Here is a 19557-nt window from a genome sequence, read left to right as displayed (position 1 = left end):
TTGAGCCTATAAAAAAGATTCAAAAACAAGCATGGGCTACATTGTTGTAGGAACTGAAGAGAATATGGTTATGTATGGCAACTGAACTGCCTCTCCCTGGATCACTTACCACAGTTTTTCTACTTTACAGTCTGGGTGTTGAAGCCCCTCACACAACATCTCCCCTGTTCTGTCATCTATATCAGAGAAATAAAACTTTAACTCTCTTAATCTCTGGTTTTTCCTGAATACTTCAGCAAGATGCCTGCTGCAGAATTTGGTCTTGGCCTCTCCACTAAGCCTGCAGGTATGAATTCCAAAAGTTACAATTATTTATTGGAAAAGAAACATAGACATAAACATAAACATTCAGTTCTTCAAGGAACTGTAGAGAATATGGATGTTTGCCAATAATAGAACTGCCTCTCTGAGGATACATTTCCAAAACATAAGCAGGTAATTTTACTTTTGGAACAATGGTAAACATTGGTGATATCAATATCACTATCACTCTAATGGCAGAAAGTGAAGAGGAACTAAAGAGCCTCTTGATGCAGGTGAAGAAGGAGAGTGCAAAAGTTGACTTGAAACTCAACATTAAGAAAACCAAGAACATGGCATCTGGCCCTCTCAATTCCTGGCAAATAGATGGGGAAGAAATGGAGATAGTGACAGATTTTATTTTTCTGGGCTCCAAGATCACTGCAGATGGGGACTGCAGCCAAAAAATTAAAAGACCCTTGCTCCTGGGGAGGAAAGCTATGGCAAATCTAGACAGCATACTAAAAAGCAGAGACATCACCCTGCCAACAAAAGTGCGTATAGGCCATGGCTGTGAAAGTTGGACCATAAGAAAGGCTGAGTGCCAAAGAATTGAGACCTTTGGATTATGGTTTGCAAGACCGCCTCCTACCAAATACCTCCCTTCGACCAATCCGCTCCCACAGAGAGGGCCTCCTTAGGGTGCTGTCGGCCAGTCAATGCCGGCTGGCAACCCCCAGGGGGAAAGCCTTCTCTGTGGCAGCTCCTTCCCTCTGGAATGACCTACCCCCCGACCTACATACGACTGCGGACCTGCGCCTCTTTCGCCGAGCCTTGAAAACCCATCTATTCCATGTGGCCGGCCTGGCGTAGTTTTGATTGTGTTTTGGTAGGGGCTTTTATATGGGGTATTTTAGAGCAGGCTTTTTATTCAATATTTATTGTGATTTTTATTATCGCCTGTTCACCGCCCTGAGTCCCGTAAGGGAGATAGGGCGGTATATAAATTTAAATAATAAATAAATTAAATAATAAATAAATGGTGCTGGAGAAGACTCCTGCGAGTCCCCTGGACTGCAAGGCGATCAAACCGGTCAGTCCTAGAGGAGATCAACCCTGACTGCTCTTTAGAAGGCCAGATCCTGAAGTTGACTCAAATACTTTGGCCACCTAATGAGAAGGAAGGACTCACTGGAGAAGAGCCTAATGCTGGGAAAGATTGAGGGCAATAGAAAAAGGAGACGACAGAGAATGAGGTGGATGGATTGAGTCACTGAAACAGTAGGAGTGAGCTTAAATGGACTCCAGAAGATGGTAGAGGACAGGAAGATCTGGAGGAACATTGTCCATGGGGTCGCGATGGGTCGGACATGACTTCGCAACTAACAACAACTATTAGAGTTTTATGGAGAATTTTCTTAAGATGATATAAATCTAACTATACATTTAATAAGGAATGAATGGAATAATTATTTTTAAATTTTATTGTTACTATAAATCCTTTGTTTATTGGTATTATATTATATTCTTTATCCACTGTGTCTTTTCCCACCTTCTTTTTTGTGTAGATATTTATTCTGGTTTTGGCTTTGATATTTTAAATCGAGAAATTATTGATTTTGACAGGTTTTGTGCTACCCAGCTCCTACACACACACACACACACACACACACACACACAAAGCAAGAGTCTACAGAGTTTATTCAACCCCCCCAAACAGGTCCTCAGAAAGCACCCCAGTGGCACAGGTTCAGATCCCGAGCTCAGCACAGCAAGAGTCACTGGGTAACTGAGTCCAATGGGCACACAAGAAGTCCAGGAAAGTAGTACACAAATCGAACGGGTCAGGATATACAGCACAAGCACACAAGGCACAGAACTGGATTTGTTGCTCCAGCAATGTTCAAGTCCTCAGGGCAGGATTAAAACGTTCTTCCTCCATCAGTTCAAAAAGCTCAGATTGCCCAAAGAACTGCTGATTCAGTTCTACAGCAGATTATTATATATGTCATATAAACATATAAATTAGCCCCCACAGCCCTTTTAGTCTTTGTTGCTCTTTTCTGCACTCTTTCTGGGGTGCTGGATCATACTTAAGAGATGGTCCACCAGGAGGATGGTCCACCAAGATCCCCCTCATAGTTACTATTGTTGAGCCAAATACAGCCTATTCTATACAAGTGCATTTGGTTTTCCTGCCTAAGTACAGGATCTTAGTTTTCTCACCACTGAACTGCATCTTGTTCAATAGGGCCCAATGTTCAACTCTGTCAAGATCCTTCTGAATCTTGAGACTGTCTTCCAATTCCCCCCAGTTTAATGTCAAACTGAAAAAGAAATATTGATCACTCACTCTAGTATTTCTACTTTACAGTCTGGATGTTGGAACCCCTCACACAGTAATTCCATTGCTCTCTCATTTGTGTCTGTGAGGGATAAATTTAACTCCTTCAACTTCTGGTTTGTCCTAAAGACTTCAACAAGTTGCCTGCTACAGGACTGTGTAAGGGGCCACTGCTTCAACCTGAAAATGCAGGAAATGTTCAGAAGAATTAGAATCATACTTTCTGCTTTGGGTTTTTACTTTATTTTTATGAGGTATTTATTATAATTTTCAAAGAAGAATGTAAAGAAAAAGAGTACTGTTACAAAGTTAGGTATATGAAAATAGATGAATAGATAATAATTATAGACACTCAATAAAAATTATAGATATGGGAACCAACAATATCATATGGCTAGATAATAAATAAAACATTAAAAGTATCCTATAAATAGTATGTAGATTGCACATCAAAGTAAGAAATAAACTCTGAAACACAAATGTTGGATTTGACATCATTTCATGTGTGTGATTGTCATCTAAACTGTATTCCAAACAATAGATTTCTAAATCCAGTTTCCTTTTAAAAATAATAATAATAATAATAATAATAATAATAATAATAATAATAATAATAATAATAATAAAAATAATAATAATAAAAATAATAAAAATAAAAATAAAAATAATAAAGTTGGAAGGGACCTTGGAGGTCATCGAGTCCAACCCCCTGCTCAGGCAGGAACCCTACACCATTTCAGACAAATGGCTGTCCAGTTTCTTCTTAAAAACTTCCAGTGTTGGAGCATTCACCGCTTCTGGAGGCAGGTTGTTCCATTGGTTAATTGTTCTAACTGTCAGGAAGTTTCTCCTTAGTTCTAAATTGCTTCTCTCCTTGATCAGTTTCCATCCGTTGCTTCTTGTCCTGCCTTCAGGCACCTTGGAGAATAGCTTGACTCCCTCTTCTTTGTGGCAGCCCCTGAGATATTGGAACACTGCTATCATGTCCCCCCTCGTCCTTCTCTTCGTTAAACTAGACATACCCAATTCCAGCAACCGTTCCTTATATGTTTTAGACTCCAGTCCCCTAATCATCTTTGTTGCTCTTCTCTGCACTCTTTCCAGAGTCTCAGCATCTTTTTTACACCGTGGTGACCAAAACTGGATGCAGTATTCCAAGTGTGGCCTTACCAAGGCATTGTAAAGTGGTATTACTACTTCACGTGATCTTGATTCTATCCCTTTGTTAATGCAGCCCAGCATGTTGGCTTTTTTGGCAGCTGCAGCACACTGCTGGCTCACATTCCCACAATTTAGTTAGACATAGATCAACAGAGGGTATCACCATCTTTTTTAAAAAAGAATATATAATTTTTTTGTAGCTTCTAACATATTCAATCTTAGTATTTGGTATATTGAAGAAATATGTGGTTTAGTAACATTTGGCAATCAACAAGATAGCAAGTAGGATGCCTTCCACAATCCAGTGACATGCAAGTTCAGGCAGAATTTTGAAAAATACAAGTACAATTTTCAAAATAGCTGCAAGCTTGGCATAGGTCGAGATGGGGAAACCAATCACAAGTAAGAGATGCAAGGAGAAAAGGTCAAAGATAAAATCCCTCTATATAAAAGAGATAAAAGGTGACATTGCCATGGGTGTATATCATAGGCCATCCAACCAAGCAGAAGAAATAATGAACTCTTTGCCAACCAGTTAACAAATGTATGTAGGAAGCATACCACAGTAATAATGGGACACTTCAATTACTCAGATATCAGCTGGGAGACAAACTCTGCAGCCAGCAGGAAATCAAACAGATTTCTAACCAATCTAGCTGACAATTTTGTAATCCAAAAGGTAGATGAGGGAACTAAAGCTATACAGGTAGTCCTCGAGTTATGAGTGTAATGGAGCCTGCCCATTCCACTTGTAACTCGAAAACTCGTAGAGTGACTCATTCCTTTAGCAAGATCACTCTCTTCCTCGTTAAAATGCATGTGGCTCATTAAGTAAACATGAGGTATCTCAGGGTGGAGAAGGCCATGGAGGGCCTAGTGATGGAACAGGCCCCCAAGGCCTCCCCAACCCACTAAGATACCTCATGCTTCCCCCTTTCTTCCTGCTGCGTGGGACTCACCTGGAAAAGGTCTGTCCCCTCTCTGCCACGGTTCCTGCTGCAGCTCCGATCTGAGGCCAGGGGACACATCCACAGCCCCCTGCAGCCCGATCCGGGCTCTGGAGGCCTTTTCCAAGCCTCTGGAGCCCAGACCTATGGCTGCAGAGTGATTTTGTGCCCCCCCCAGTGGCCTGATCCAGGCTCCAGAGGCCTGGAAAAGGCCTCCGGAACCCAAATTGGACCACGGGGGGGGGGGGTTTGCAAAATTGCTCCACGACCATGGATCCGGGCACCAGTGGCCTTTTCCAGGCCTCCGAAGCCTGGATTGGGCTGCGGGGAGGGGCGCAAAATTGCGGCTATGGATCCAGTCTCTGACGGCTTTGAAAAGGCCTCCGGAGCCCAGATCGGGCTGCGGGGGAGGCCTGCAAAATCACTCCATGATCGATCTGGTCTCCGGAGGCTTCTTCCAGGCCTCCAGAGCCCAGATCAGGCCTGGGGGGGCACAAAATTGCTCCACAGCCATAGATCCAAGCTCCAGAGGCTTGGAAAAGGCCTCCGGAGCCCAGATCTGGCTGCGGGGGAGCTGCAAAATTGCTCCACCATCATGGATCCGGGCACCGGCGGCCTTTTCCAGGACTTCAGAGCCCGGATCAGGCTGCGCGGGGGGTGCAAAATCACTCTGCGGCCATAGATCCAGGCGGCAGAGGTCTTTTCCAGGCCTCCAGAGCCTGGATTGCCCTTAGGGGGGGGTGCAAAATTGCTCTGCAGCCATAGATCCATGCAGCGGAGGTCTTTTCCAGGCCTCCAGAGACCGGATCGGGCTGCTGGGGGTCCGCAAAATCACTCTGTGGCCATAGATCTGGGTGGCAGAGGCCTTTTCCAGGCCTCCAGAGCCTGGATCGGCTGCAGGGGGACACAAAATCACTCTGCAGCCATAGTTCCAGGCGGCAGAGGCCTTTTCCAAGCCTCTGGAGCCCTGATCCAGCATCCAGAGGCACGTCGAAGCACCCCCGGCTTCGGTTTGATTCTCTGTTGCCGAGAACAGAGGCTTAAAGTACCATGAGATCACGTGAGATCAGTAGTGTGAGATCTCGCTTCACTGATCTCATGTCTTCTTGAACTATTTTAGGCCTCCATTCTCTGCAAACCCACCGAAGGCCTGGAGCAGCCAAGAAAGCGAAGTTTCTCCATCTTCGCAGGGTGAGTACTGAAGACCTGGTGCCTAGGGAGACCCGCAGCGGGGGCGGGGAGGGAGGGAATAACACTTCGCGGAAATGTAGCAAAACGGATTGAAGCATCTCAGCCAAGTTTTCAGGTGATTCCCCTGTGATGAGGACATCATCGAAGTATGGGCAAACTCCCGGAATGTTACGGAGCGTTTGCTCCATGACACTCTGGAAAATGCCCGGGGCTACGTTAACCCCAAACTGCAGTCTTGTCACTTCGAAAGCTCCCCGGTGTGTTACGATTGTCTGGGCCACAGCCATTGCTTCGTCCACCGGTAGCTGTTGATAGGCCTCAGCCAAATCAAGTTTGGCAAAAACTCGGCCTCCCTTAAGCGAGGCCAAAATGTGGCTCACCACAGGCACTGGATAAGAGTGCTGCTGTAAAGCTTTATTTAACGTGCATTTATAGTCAGCACAAATGCGGACTTCCCCATTGGCTTTCAGTGGAGTAACTATGGGTGTTTCCCATGGACTACTATCCACAGGTTCCAAGATACCTTGCTGGAGCAGTTTGTCCAGCTCTGCATTAATCCTTTGCTTGAGCGCAAAGGGCACCCAACGAGACTTAATCCTAATCGGGGCAATGGATGGGTCTAACCGCAAAGCAATTGGAAGCCCCTTGTACGACCCTAGTTCTGGGCTAAACACATCAGCAAACTCCTTGCAAACTTCTGCTTGTAAACAGTTTGTAAACTGTGCAGCCCAGTCACTTGAATCCCAAGTGCCTCGAACCAATTGAGTCCAATTAGACTCATGCAGTCGCCTTCAACCACAACAACGTCCAGAAACCCTTCGAATTTCCTATGCTGCACTCTGAGCGTGGCCTCCCCCTTCACACTGACTCGGGAATTCTGAAAGTCTGTTAAGACCAGATTCGACGGTCTGAGTTTAACTCGCTGGCCGCTTCTATAGCAGATTTGCTTAAGGGTATTCTGGGATATGATTGACAGAGCTGAACCCATGTCCAGCTTCATCGTTAAGGGGACCCCCTGCAATTTGACATCAATTCATAGCTTCTTCTTTAGTGGCCTGTGGGCCCATTTTCAAAATGCTCCTATGGGACATGCAGAAGCCCACCCTGTTCTGGCTGGGGACCCTGATACCTTTCTGAGGCAATTCTTCCAAAGGACAGTCTTTCTGGTGACCCAAACAGACGGCGGCTATGTGGCCTTGCCTGCCACATGCCCGGCAAATTGCAGAGTGGAAACGGCAGTCAGAGCGCTTGTGGCGTCCTCCACATCCGAAACACTGAGGGAAGGGAACTGCCTTGTCAGTTCCCTTGTCAGCTCATTCTTGGAGCCTTCTCTCTGCTAGCTGCTGCAGGCCATCCTCTTCTTCAGAACCTGGTTCGGATGCCTCTCGAACAACCTCCTGATGAACTGAGCCCGCACTTGTAAAGTTATTTGAGAGCTGCAAGGCCTTAACAGCTCCTCCCGCTGCTTCGTTGGCCATGATCTCTCTGAGGGCATCCTGGAAGGAGATGTCTTCCCTCGCAAAAATCTGTTGTTGTAGCTCACGGCTCCTCAAACTGCAAACTAAACGATCTCAGAGCCTTTCCTCTAGGTCTTTGAACTCACAAGGCCTAGCAGCTTGTCGCAAAGCAGCAATAAAGTCCACAGCAGACCCTCCTGGACGTTGGTCCCGCTGTTCGAATGCATGATGCCATGCAATCACCGAAAACTATGTTCTCTTAACATTTTCTTCAGCTCAGGATAAACGATGGATTCCAGAGGTGCTGGGGCAACTAGATTTTCGGCAATATCAAATGTCTCTTGCCCACAGACACAGAGTAACGTTGTGGCTTTGAGTCCATCCTCTCGAACTTGGTTTACTCGAAAGTAGTTCTCCACCCTGGCCATGTATGAGCTCCAACGTTCCGGGTGTGCTGTATTGAACTCAGACAGACGGCCCAGCTTCGACATCGTCACTTCTTGGTGGCCTCATCAACACCTCGTGCTGCTCTGGCTTGTGAAGGGGTTCCTGGATGAATCTTGCTGAGCTCTCCTCCAGCATCTTCGTACTGGCAGGCACAGTCGCTCAAGTCAGAACGCCGAACTTCCAAGCACTTCGGGCCTTCCGTGATGAGTCAGTCCCTTTTCTTTCGTTGTTTCTCTTGCAGCACGATCCCACCCTCGTCACCAATGTTCTGTTCTGTGCATTGGTAAGGCATTGAGACGAGGCAGAGTAACAACAGTTGCTTCTTTATTGAATCTCCAACAGAACCAAAACAAAATGGCGCGAATTCCTTTTATACCCCTTTACAGGGACAATGTCAGCCAATCAATGCAACGTATTTCTCCCACCTTGCGCATGCACAATAGGCTGGAGACAGCCTGTCTGGCCCGGGCAGCCACGTGGTCTGCCCGGGTCTCTGTGTAGCTTCCTGCACTTGCTCTGTCAATCACAGGCCCAGGACATAACAGGAAGCTTGAGAGACCTGAGGCTTAAACAGTTGTTCTCGGAATTTGCTCTCAGGGAGTGAAGCCAAAAAAACAACCATTCTGATATTCCACCCAATATGCAGTTTCCTTCTCGGCATTGGCTCTCCTGCAGGTTGTCTTTGTTCTTGCCAAATTTCTCATATCTGCCAGGTTCTGCTCTCTTAGAGGCTGTCACTGGTGCAGGCAAGGCATCCTGGGGGCTTATTGGAACTGACTCAATCAGGGTGCACTCATTGACACTACTACTACTACTGGAATTATCAAAGCCAAAACTATTGTCTCTAGAGCCTTTAACTTCACTTCCTCCCCATCCTTCTCATCAGATAACATGACCAGCAAGTCCACAGCAACTTTGAAGCCAAGCATGGTAGCTTAAAGAATCAGATGCCCAGGGCCACAAGCTAGTTTAGATTATCCAGTCCATTAGTTACACACAGAAATGTCAAAAGGGCAATAATGGGCAGGTGTACATGATGGGAAGTAGGGAGGAGGGAATGACAGCTTGACGAAGAACAGTGAAGCTCGGAACCAGTTTTGTGCCAGCACTTAAGGCTGTACAACCTGAGAAAAAATGTGATTTAATCCAAACATGTCAACATTTTCAAAATACCTAGGGCTAGGCGAATCTTCATTGGCTGGAGACAGACTGATCATGGGGGGGAGGAGGGCTGGGATGAGGGGAAACCTTTTGTATCTTTTTGCATGGGAACCTTAGTTCAAGCCTGAACTTATGCAATGAGCATCTTTTAGTAAAAGACCTATCACTTCAATTAAATGGAGTCGAGGATCTTTCTTTCCTAAGGGATCAGAGTGGGGCAAGTCTGACACATATCTCTGGCATATAACCAAACCATTCTGAACTCATAGTGTAGACACAGTGCTGAATTCAGATACCCGCAATAGTGGAAACTGATGACAGTCAGGGTGACCTTGAAAACTGTTGGCTCAATTCTAGCAAAATGTCCTCTAATCAATACCAAAAGGCTTTAATCTTATGATATCAGTCTGTGTGGAGAGATAAATGCATAAATCAGGAGCAAGCTAGTATCCTGATTTCCATTCCTACAACAATAACAAGGGTAATATGTAAACAATAACTGTGCTGGGGAGAAGACAAATGATTGGCTTATGATTGAAGTGAGGTCAGCTATAGCTTCAAGTACACAATACCCTTTAGGCCATGTATTGCTACGTATGAAAAATTGTGAAGCTGTTTCATTTCAGCAACTCTAGCTTCCATGTTTCTTATAGAAGGATAACACTCTACTTCTATGGCATGAAAAAAAATGCCAACCTGAAAGATTCTGAGAGATCTATTACAAAGGACAAAGTGAATCAGTCAAGGGGCAGTGGTAAAAACAGGGATAATTTTGAATGGGGCTCAAGAGCACAAGGCAATTCTAGTCCTGATTACGACTTGTGGAGGCAAAAAGATTGCATTCTTAGAGGTCTCCACATGACCTAACCTATACCTTGAATGGGACTGCCTTGGCTATTGATCATCTTGAAGTATAAATCTGGGTGCTAAAGAACCCGTACCCACAAACATCTTGCCCCTATAGCTTTGTGTAATCGCACTAGCAACCAGGCAGCGACAAAGAGATGCAATTGCTCACTGCCAATGTGCCTTGTATAATTGTTGCAACCCCCTTCCCTAACTAGGAGTCTTGGCTGATGGAAGAGCAAAACTGGGTGATTGCTGATTATTAAGATTTATTACTAAGATCTATTAAAAATGAAAATGTAACAAAAAAATTACACAATGAATAGCATTTACTTTCAGATGAGGATCTATATATTTGTTATTTTGGGAACTGTAAGCTTACTTGCTGTTTTGTGTGTTTGTGATGTAGTGGCGAACTACCCTTCCTCTTTGAAAGAAGTTAGAAGAAATAGGGTGCCCAGCCTCATTCTCTCAGTCTTTCCACCACCACCAATTCCATCTTCACCAACTATCCACACAGCCACTCTAATTTACTCCCTCCACCAAAGCAGATTACTGTTTGCCAAGCATTTCCATTGATCCACCTATCAATTCAACCCATCCAATAGGGCACATTAGCCTCTTTATTAACCTTGAATTTCCCCTCCCCCTTTCATAACCATCATGGACACATCTCTCCTCAGACCTTCTCTCACAAAGCCACAAACACACGTGGGGGAGCCCTGTCCCTCTCTTTTCTCCCTCTCTTTTCTCACTCCAGAAGAAGCCCGGCAATACTATATCCTGCCTCTCATCAAGAAATTCTAGTGATAACAGTGCATCCTTCCTTACGTTTCCCAAACACTCTTTCCTTGTCTCTCAATGTCAGTTAACACCCAGTTCCATCCCAGGCTGCAGGAATCCCCAGAGAAGTCGCCTTTATTGTTCACCATGAAAGATTGATAATAGAGTGCTATAGCAATAATATTTAGGGTAATATGCACACTTCTAATATTATGTGTTGGTTTCTTTATCAATAACATTTGTAATAAAATACAAGCCGTTTCTTACCCCAGGACTCTTAGGTTTCTTAGCTTTGTCAGTGATTTAAAGACGTCTTCCATATGTCCTTCATCCAAATTCCATTGCCTAAAGGAGAAAGACATTTTTGCTCTCAGACTTTGACTTCAATGTTTCCAGTTCCTGTACTTTGCAAATATAAATGGCTTCCAGTCCATTTGTAAAGTAACCAGAAGTGAATGTACTTTTGTTGTAGTATGGGAAATTAGTACAAAAAAATAAATAAGCTGAGTCCTAAGTGCCAGAACATGAATGTGGGAAGTAATTTGCAAATGTTATATAATCATGCATGCGTGCTTACCATGCATATTCCTCTTCATACATATTCATCTTCATACATATTCACCTTTATTCATTTTATTTTAGGCAAAGCCCTCTGCTCCAATTGGCTGTTAGGAACTGTGGCAGGAATGCCTTCTCCCCTCTGGTCACTGGTTACTGCCTCTTATGCGCTTTTTGGGCAGAGGAGAGTTATTGTACAAGATCTCTGAAAGGATTGGACGTTTATTTTAAAAACAGGTCACTGGTGAAACTGGTAAAACGGGGACCGCCTTTTTTAACAAGGTGAAGTTGACAAGAGTGCTATCATTTGTCAATTTCTTCTACTGGAGGTGACAGGAAAAATGGAAAAACTGGTGTTTTCTTTGTCCTTTTGTTAGTCCATCAGTGTCAATCAAGAAGGGAAATGAATGGATGAGGGCTAGTAGAAAAGGTCTAACTAGGTGTTGTCCACCCACAGGCATTGGATCCATACTTGCTTACTTCGCACTGTTATGATTTCATCACTCATCTGACACAGGGGTTAGAAGAGCGAACAGACAGATTGTCAGCCAGAAAAGCAAGTAGGGAATCAGACGCTTGTCAGAGCTTCCGGGCCAATGAGTCAGAGCAGATGAAACCCAGTACAGATAAGGAGGGAACACATTTTGGCAGAGAGCATAATATATTGTTTTAAAAGGATATATAATGATTGATACACCTCCCTAATCTAGCTACTGAAAAGATATTTATGCATATTCTAAAGAGGCCTTTTTTTGATCTATTATTTATTATATTTGGGATAGTAGGCTAGAGAATAGCGGTGGCAATATAATAAACTGAATTAAATGCCTAAAAGGTCATAAACTTTCAAAAATACTTACCCATTTTCTGGAAGAAATAATTCTTTCTCTGTCTCATCTAGAGATGTAACGATTTGAATACAGAGATTCTCCAAATTTTGGCAATGTTGTAAGCAATAGGCCAGGATCATCAGTTCCATATCTGAGTTGCAGCAATAATTTACTTCAGTGATAGCACATAGTGCATTTTTTACAAAATTCTCATCTTGTGTCTCATATAAATAACTAATTATTTCTTTTTCCAAATAGAATTGAATTCTTTTACGAAAGGAGTTGCATAAATATAATGTGGCATTATTTTGCGTGACCCAATCTAGGTCGATCATATCCATTTTTTTGTTAATGTTATTTTTCACCCAGTCTAGTAATAACTCTTTACTCTTATGAGAAATTTCCCATCTAAATTCTTTTTTCAACTCTCTCATTCTAATTTCTTCATTTAGAAAGCCAAAGAGGAAGCGAAATCCTACTGCAAAATCAGTCTGAAAATATATACTATGCTTATGTAAAAGTGTCAGTAAATTTTTATTTGGGTTTTGAGAACGCTGTTCTTCTCCATCTTCTAAAACATAAAACAAAGCAGCAAAAAACTCCTGGAAGCTTAAGTGAATGAAGCTGAAGGTTTGAATACAGTGAATGTCCCTTTTGAAGATGTTTTGATTCAGAAAGAGGGGGAAGAGGTCATTCTGATCCAAACTGTGCTTCTTGACTTCTTCTTCCATAAACAGTATTTGCTGTTTCCAGATGCCTTCTGCAGCCAAAGAGCAGAAACTTTTCAACTTTCTTTGGACATCCTGTTTGGATTCTTTGTGATGAAAATCTAACAAACTAGAGAGATACAGCATATAGATTGCAGTAAGAGTACATGGTGTCTTCTGAAGATCCATACCTCTCTCCATCTCTTGTTTCATCACTGTGCAGATGATCCAGCTCACAAGGGGAATGACACACATGGTGAAAAGGGTATCATTTTGTTTAACAAATCTTAAAGCTTGAGTTGCTTGGTCTTTGTCTTCTCCAAAGAATTTGTAGAAATATTCTACCCTCTCCTTTCTAGAAAACCCCAATATCTGAAAAAAATGTGGATGTTCTAAACATAGACGGAGTTTCTCCAAAGCAGTAGGTCTTGTTGTGATTATAAGAGAGGATTCAGGAAGAAGCTTTTTTTGAAATAAACTTCTCAGAATAATTCTTATTGGTTCCTTCTTCCAGGGATCAAAGCAAAAGGAATCTTCAAGCTGATCAAAGGAATACCTGAATTCATCAAACCCATCAATTATGAATAGAAGCTTCTCTTCATTCTTCAGTATGTTTTGAATGACACTTTTCACTGCATGATACCTGGGCCATTGTTTTGAAATTATCTCTGCAATGCTACTCTTCTCTGAATCTGCATGGAGATTCATCTCTCTACAATAAATATAGAAAACATAACTAAATTTATCATGGTAAAGTTCTTGAGAAGCCCAATCCAACATGATTTTTTTGGCCATTGTGGTTTTTCCAATTCCTGCAGCTCCTTGCAACACAACAATTTGTGGAATTAGTCCACATTTATCAGGGTTAAATAACGTTTCAATGCTGGTTGAAGACTGGGCTCTCTTGCTGATGATTTCAATATGTTTCCTTCCTGTTGCCAGAATTTCATGTTCTCTTTCCTTTTGAGACAATTGACAATCTAGGATGATTAGCTTTGAGTATCTCTGATTTAGGGGAACATATTCACCAAGAATAGAATTAGGATCTTCAATCGTTTGAAATTTTTTTTTAACATGGCTTCTGTAATCTAAAGCAAGAAAAAATCAAATTACAAGTGTCAAAAATAAGGCCTACAAAAGACACTCAATTAAATGTTTTGTTGCTGGATCTTCTCCTTGAAGCCACCCCCATCCACCCTCTGGATTAATGTGTTTACAGGAATTGCAGGATATTCTATTAATTAATCAAAGTAGGAATTGATTTCAATAGGCAAATATGTGTTAATCAATATATTAAATAATAATTATTTATTAACTATTTAGTTGTTCTTTTTCTACATAATATTTCTGTAATAATTGCAATAAACACTAGTATATAAAGATGTTTCTTTGGACATTGCTAGACGGAATTTTTTAAACCTTACCCCCTTGGAATATGGTAAATACTCTCAGAATGAATTTAATACGAGCGTAATATATATTGTGTGGATTCCTTTTTATTCACAAAGAAAAAGAGATTGAAAGATGGGCATATATGGGCTTCTTCAATTCCAATAGGTTTGAAAAATACGCAGTTGTAATTTAAAGATGGGGTTTGGATTTCCCAAATTTTGAATTATATCATTAGAAAATTCTTCTTCCTCCTATTCCTCTTTTCCCATAAATGCAAGGTCCACTTTTTTCAGCTATTTTGACTATTCCAAAATTGTAACAACTTCATTTAATATAAATACTCCTTCCTAGGGTTTTTTAGAATATTCCTGTATTTCATTCTTGGTTACTTGTATAGCATCACCTTCAACATATATTTTTTTAGGTAAGGAAATATATCTAAAATGATGATTAGATTATTAGATTATCATCATCATTTTAGATATATTAATAGATTAAAGATAACCCTTTTAGACATAGTCTATGTTGCTATTATATCCAAGTTGAGTATTACAGTATTTTTCTTGTGGAAAATTGCATTTTGATCCCTTTTTATTATTTTATTTATTTATTAATTTAATTTCTATACCGCCCTTCTCCCGCAGGACTCAGGGCGGTGCACAGCATATTAAAACAGATACACATATCAATAAAAATAAAAAATAAAAATAAAAACCCCTCTAAAACCAAATTAAAAACCAAATATTCGAAGCTGTGTTCCAATTAAAATTATACTTAAAATCGTCCCTAAATAAAATNTCCAGAGGGTGGGGGCACCCACAGAGAAGGCCCTCCCCCTGGGGGTCGCCAGCTGACACTGTTTGGCCGACGGCACCCTGAGGAGACCCACTCTGTGGGAGCGTACCGGTCTATGGGAGGAAATCTGAGGCAGAAGGCGGTCTCGGAGGTAACCAGGTCCGATGCCATGGAGCGTTTTAAAGGTGGTAACTAACACCTTCAATTCTCATGTTGAATTGATGCAGTACAATAATTCAGACCTTAAAACTGATTTTTTTAAAAATCTCTATTCTATGGAAGGTTTGAATATATGCTGAGATTTTTACTTTAAACCGATTATAGAATAATAATAATAATGTTAGTTTTAATTCCTCTTTTAAAGAATAAATAATCTTTTTACTTTAGCATTCCACCAGTGCAACATCTATTGGCATCTTATTTGGGACCTACAGCATTTCAGCTTCACACACATAGATGATTAGAAAAGATCATCATGGTTATGAAACTTAAAATCCCAGTTAGTCTTTATAAATATTAATTTCCAATAAATCATCTTGATATCTAAATATTAAAAACTGAGTGTAATTGAATAAATGGAGATCTAACCTAACAATAATTGTCTTAACGTCTGTATCAAAATTTTCAATATCTTAGATTGTAATTTATTCAACATAAAATAATATTTATATGTCTCTAATACTTCTATACAGAAAAGGGAATCAGTAAGTCATTACCTTGTTTGACATGGAATGAGAAACGTGTCATTCAAACATAATTTTTGCAATATTCTAAAATTATTATATTCTGAGAAGTCATCTGTCAAGATTGAACCACATTTGCTTCATCTGAATTTTATCACTATTCAACTTGCCAAAGAACTGGGGGAGGGAAGGGTGAGATGGAATGCGGAGGCTCCAGACATCGACCATGAGAACCAAGTAGAATAGAGCTGGAAGAGACCTTCGAGGTCTTCTAGTCCAGCCCCCTGCTCAAGCAGGAGGACCTATACCATCTCAGACAAGTGACTGTCTAACCTCTTCTTAAAAATCTCCAGTGATGGAGCGCCCACGATTTATGGGGGCAAGCTATTCCACTGGTTAATTGTCCTCACTGTCAGGAAGTTTCTCCTTAATTCCAGGTTGCTTCTCTCTTTGGTCAGTTTCCAACCATTGTTTCTTGTCTTGCCCTCTGGTGCTTTGGAGAATAACGTGACCCCCTCTTCTTTGTGGCAGCCCCTCAAATACTGGAATACTGCTATCATGTCTCCCCTATTTCTTCTTTTCTTTACACTAGCCAAACCCAAGTCCTCCAGCTGTTCTTCATATGTTTTAATCTCCAGGCCTTTGATCATCTTAGTTGCTCTTCTCTGAATTTTTTCCAAACTCTCAACAGCTTTTTTGTAATATGGTGACCAAAATTGGCTGCAGTATTCCAGGTGTGGTCTTACTATGGCTTTATAAGCGGTACTAGTACTAGTACTTCGCATGATCTTGATTCTATGCCTCTGTTTATACAGATTATTAGTTTTTTGGGCTGTTGCTGCACACTGCTGGCTCATAGTCAAGTAATCGTCCACGAGGACTCCAAGGTCCCTTTCACAGTTACTGTTTTTAAGCCAGGTCTCACCCAATCTGTACTTGTACCTTTGATTTTTTTTTTTTTTTGCCTAAATGTAAAGCTTTGCTTTTCTCCACATTGAAACTCATTTTGTTGGATAGGGCCCATTGTCCAAATTTGTCAAGATCTTTTTGGATCCTGAGCTTGTCTTCTGGGGTGTTGGCTACTCCTGCCAGTTTGGTGTCATCTGCAAATTTGATGAGTTCCCCTTCAATTCCTTCATCTAAGTCATTGATGAAGACATTAAAGAGTACTGGGCCTAAGACGGAACCTTGTGGTACCCCACTACTTACTTCTCTCCATATGGATGTAATGCCATTGAAGAATACTCATTGACTATGGTTTGCCAGCCAGCTACAGATCCATCTGGTGGTGATGTACCCACCAAGGACGCGTCTGCAGGTGTTGGTTAAGAAATGAAATGTTCTCAAAACAAAAGGACAATTCATAACTGGACAATGTGATCCATTCCAAGGGAGGAGGGGATAATCTATTGTTCAACTATGCAAGTTTGTGCAGGAACTGTTAGAGCTGCTTTTGATTCTTCAGTGCCGAAATGATGTACTCAATAATGTTTTGCTTTTGGGATTTCAAAGTTCCTGAGGGTATCTATTTTCTTTGAGTTTGTTAGTCAAACCGTTGACATCATTATGTGCATAGTTTGACTTAATGGACATTCACTTTTTGGTATGGCTATGTTCTTTTGAGCTATTACCTATTATATGGAAATTGGTGGCTAGAAAACAGAAATGGATTCTGTGCCCTTTGAAGCACTAGGAATTTTTTTTATTCAGTTTTCCTTCCTTCCTTCCTTCCTTCCTTCCTTCCTTCCTTCCTTCCTTCCAGCACTGCAAGAATCACCCTAGAGTTTTCCCTATCAAGATTTTGGGGGTGATTAATATTCACAACAGCTTCTTGCATAAATCGGGAGGGAGAGGAGAGGACCTGATCATGCTGAATATTAGCTTTAAACATAATTCAGTGACCCTTTGAATGTTTTCTGCCTTACCTGATGAATCTGGCAGTTGCTGAGCATCAAAATCTGCAACTGAAGATGGACTAAATTAGTGAAATACAAATTATAAAAATAGGTAAATACATCGATTATATAGCCATTATGGATGTCTACATTCACAGTGTATGCTAGATTTCCTAGCTAACAGTTCTTATGAATTTCTATAAATTTTGTTTTGGAAGAAGGAGAGTTGCTATTAAACCACTCCCTCCATTCCTAAGTCACTAAACCGTTTCAAAAGAATATCAAGATCACTGATATGAAAGTCCATCCAGAGATCAAGGAGAATTAGGACAGATATGCTACCCATGTCCTGCCCCCATTAGAGGCCATCCATTAGTGCAATCAAGACCATGTCAGTGCTATATTCCAACCTGAAACATGACTGGAAAGAATCTAGGTAATCATTTCCTCCAGGCAGTGGTGTGAACAACCGGTTCTCTGTGTGGATGCCGCTTCTGGAAGTCCATTCTGGGCCTGGTCAACAAAAAATTAGCTACCGGTTCTGCCAAACTGGTGCAAACTGGCTGAATCCCACCACTGCCTCCAGGGTTCTTCAATGCACCACCACCAATTTGGAGGCATTTTTCATCCAGGTGGTCTCTGCATAAAGTCCCCACCTTTCATCATCTTCATCTCTACTTTTAAATTCTGGTTTGTTTTTCATATGTGGAAGTTGGAGGTAGAAATCCTTGCCTGCCCAACTGTGAGGGCTTTGAGGTGTTGAGTGGGTGTATCATATCATTACACAATTTATTTTCCAAGTATGTCTTAAATGTGAGGCGTTTTCCATACTATCTTTATCAAAGCAAAACCCCTAACTGGGATAACAGTTGTTTTGGGTTTTTCCAATAGTCTGTAAGTTCGTTTCAGGTATTGGAGTTTTAGAAGCTGACTCACTTCTTTACCATATTTTAGCTGAATTTAAATTGGGTTTCAATGATGCCATGTCAGCCATTCAATCTTTTTAGCCTTTTCTTCTCTAGCCTAAGTAGTTTAATGAAATTGAAGCCCCCTAGATGTTTGGGCAACTCTTCAAGGGGGGGGGGTTGTGCTTCAAGAATGCTGCTGTTTCTACAGAGGCCAATCTCATGCTATCCAAGAGAATGTCAGGCAAACTAAAGCAGATGGAAAAAGGCTTAAATGGGATTTCTTCTTGGGATGAATACTGTTTCTGGGACATTCCTTGGCTCCCACATTTGGGATCTCTAGCGTAGAAATGTACTCAAAGTGTTTTAGATATTTGGTGACTATCCTTCCCCAAAGTCAGTTCTTATTTTCTTTCCACTCAGGGAAAGACTAATCCAATCTGGGTCAGTCTCCAGGACAGGAGGTTTGTCTTCTGAGCATTCGGACTTGTGCTGGAGCCCATTTTCAGGGAACTTCTCTCTAGCAGAGTGCGTGCTGTGAGCTGTTCTCTATGTGGTATTTATATGGTGCCTGTTGTATGTAGCTTTTTAGATGTTGATTGGGGTGCTGATAGCTAGCTATTAAGCACTTGGCTGTTATTTGCTTGTGCTGCCAATGCCTCACCTACTAAGTACTTGATAAGTTAGTGGTAAATCTACACTCATGTTGACTGAAAGGGACTCTTTTACCTGGTATCAATCACTTCACTGGCTGTTTTTGTCCCTGCTTATCAAACAATCTTAGTAGGTACAAATACTGTTATTCTTTGTTCTCTGGCTCTACCCAGCATTTCATAACCTTCTCTCTTCCTTAACAGCAACAAAGCATCATCACCTGTAAGATATTATAATACTGCATCATGTCAGGTAACACAAATGGTCTAAATCATGGTCAGCTGATGACCTGGTAACTCTGCAGGGAGGCTGGACCTGTTTGACTGCTCTGCTTTTGATGATTAATGGGTGCAAGCGATGGTGAATTCATCCCAAACAGATAGGATATTCCTGGCTCCTTTTAAAGATGTACTAATGCATCCCCTCCTCATGAGCCCCATTAATTAAGGTATATAAAGCTAAGGTTACCACTATGCTCTTGTATGGAGCAGAAGTTTGGGGTCTCTACTCAACTACAGTCTTAGAACAAACACAGTTCCAGCATTTGAGATGTATTTTGGG

General features: G+C 41.6%; 1 protein-coding gene across 1 annotated transcript; it reads right to left on the bottom strand.

Annotated features, from left to right (window-relative positions):
• Positions 1-5039: 5039 nt before the first annotated feature.
• LOC107296894 (NACHT, LRR and PYD domains-containing protein 12-like) lies at positions 5040-16327 on the bottom strand. Its single transcript, XM_015826247.2, has 3 exons — positions 16289-16327; positions 11996-13677; positions 5040-5175 (listed from the first exon to the last, which is right to left on the bottom strand). The coding sequence occupies exons 1-3, from the start codon at positions 16325-16327 to the stop codon at positions 5040-5042; spliced, it is 1857 nt and encodes a 618-aa protein (XP_015681733.2).
• Between the last annotated feature and the right edge of the window lie 3230 nt (positions 16328-19557).

The sequence above is a fragment of the Protobothrops mucrosquamatus genome, unplaced genomic scaffold (assembly GCF_001527695.2).
Source record: "Protobothrops mucrosquamatus isolate PMUCROS unplaced genomic scaffold, P.Mucros_1.0 scaffold3023, whole genome shotgun sequence".
NCBI classification, from domain to species: Eukaryota; Metazoa; Chordata; class Lepidosauria; order Squamata; family Viperidae; genus Protobothrops; species Protobothrops mucrosquamatus.
Note: the sequence above shows the minus strand (reverse complement) of the source record. Positions and strands in the feature narration are given on the sequence as shown.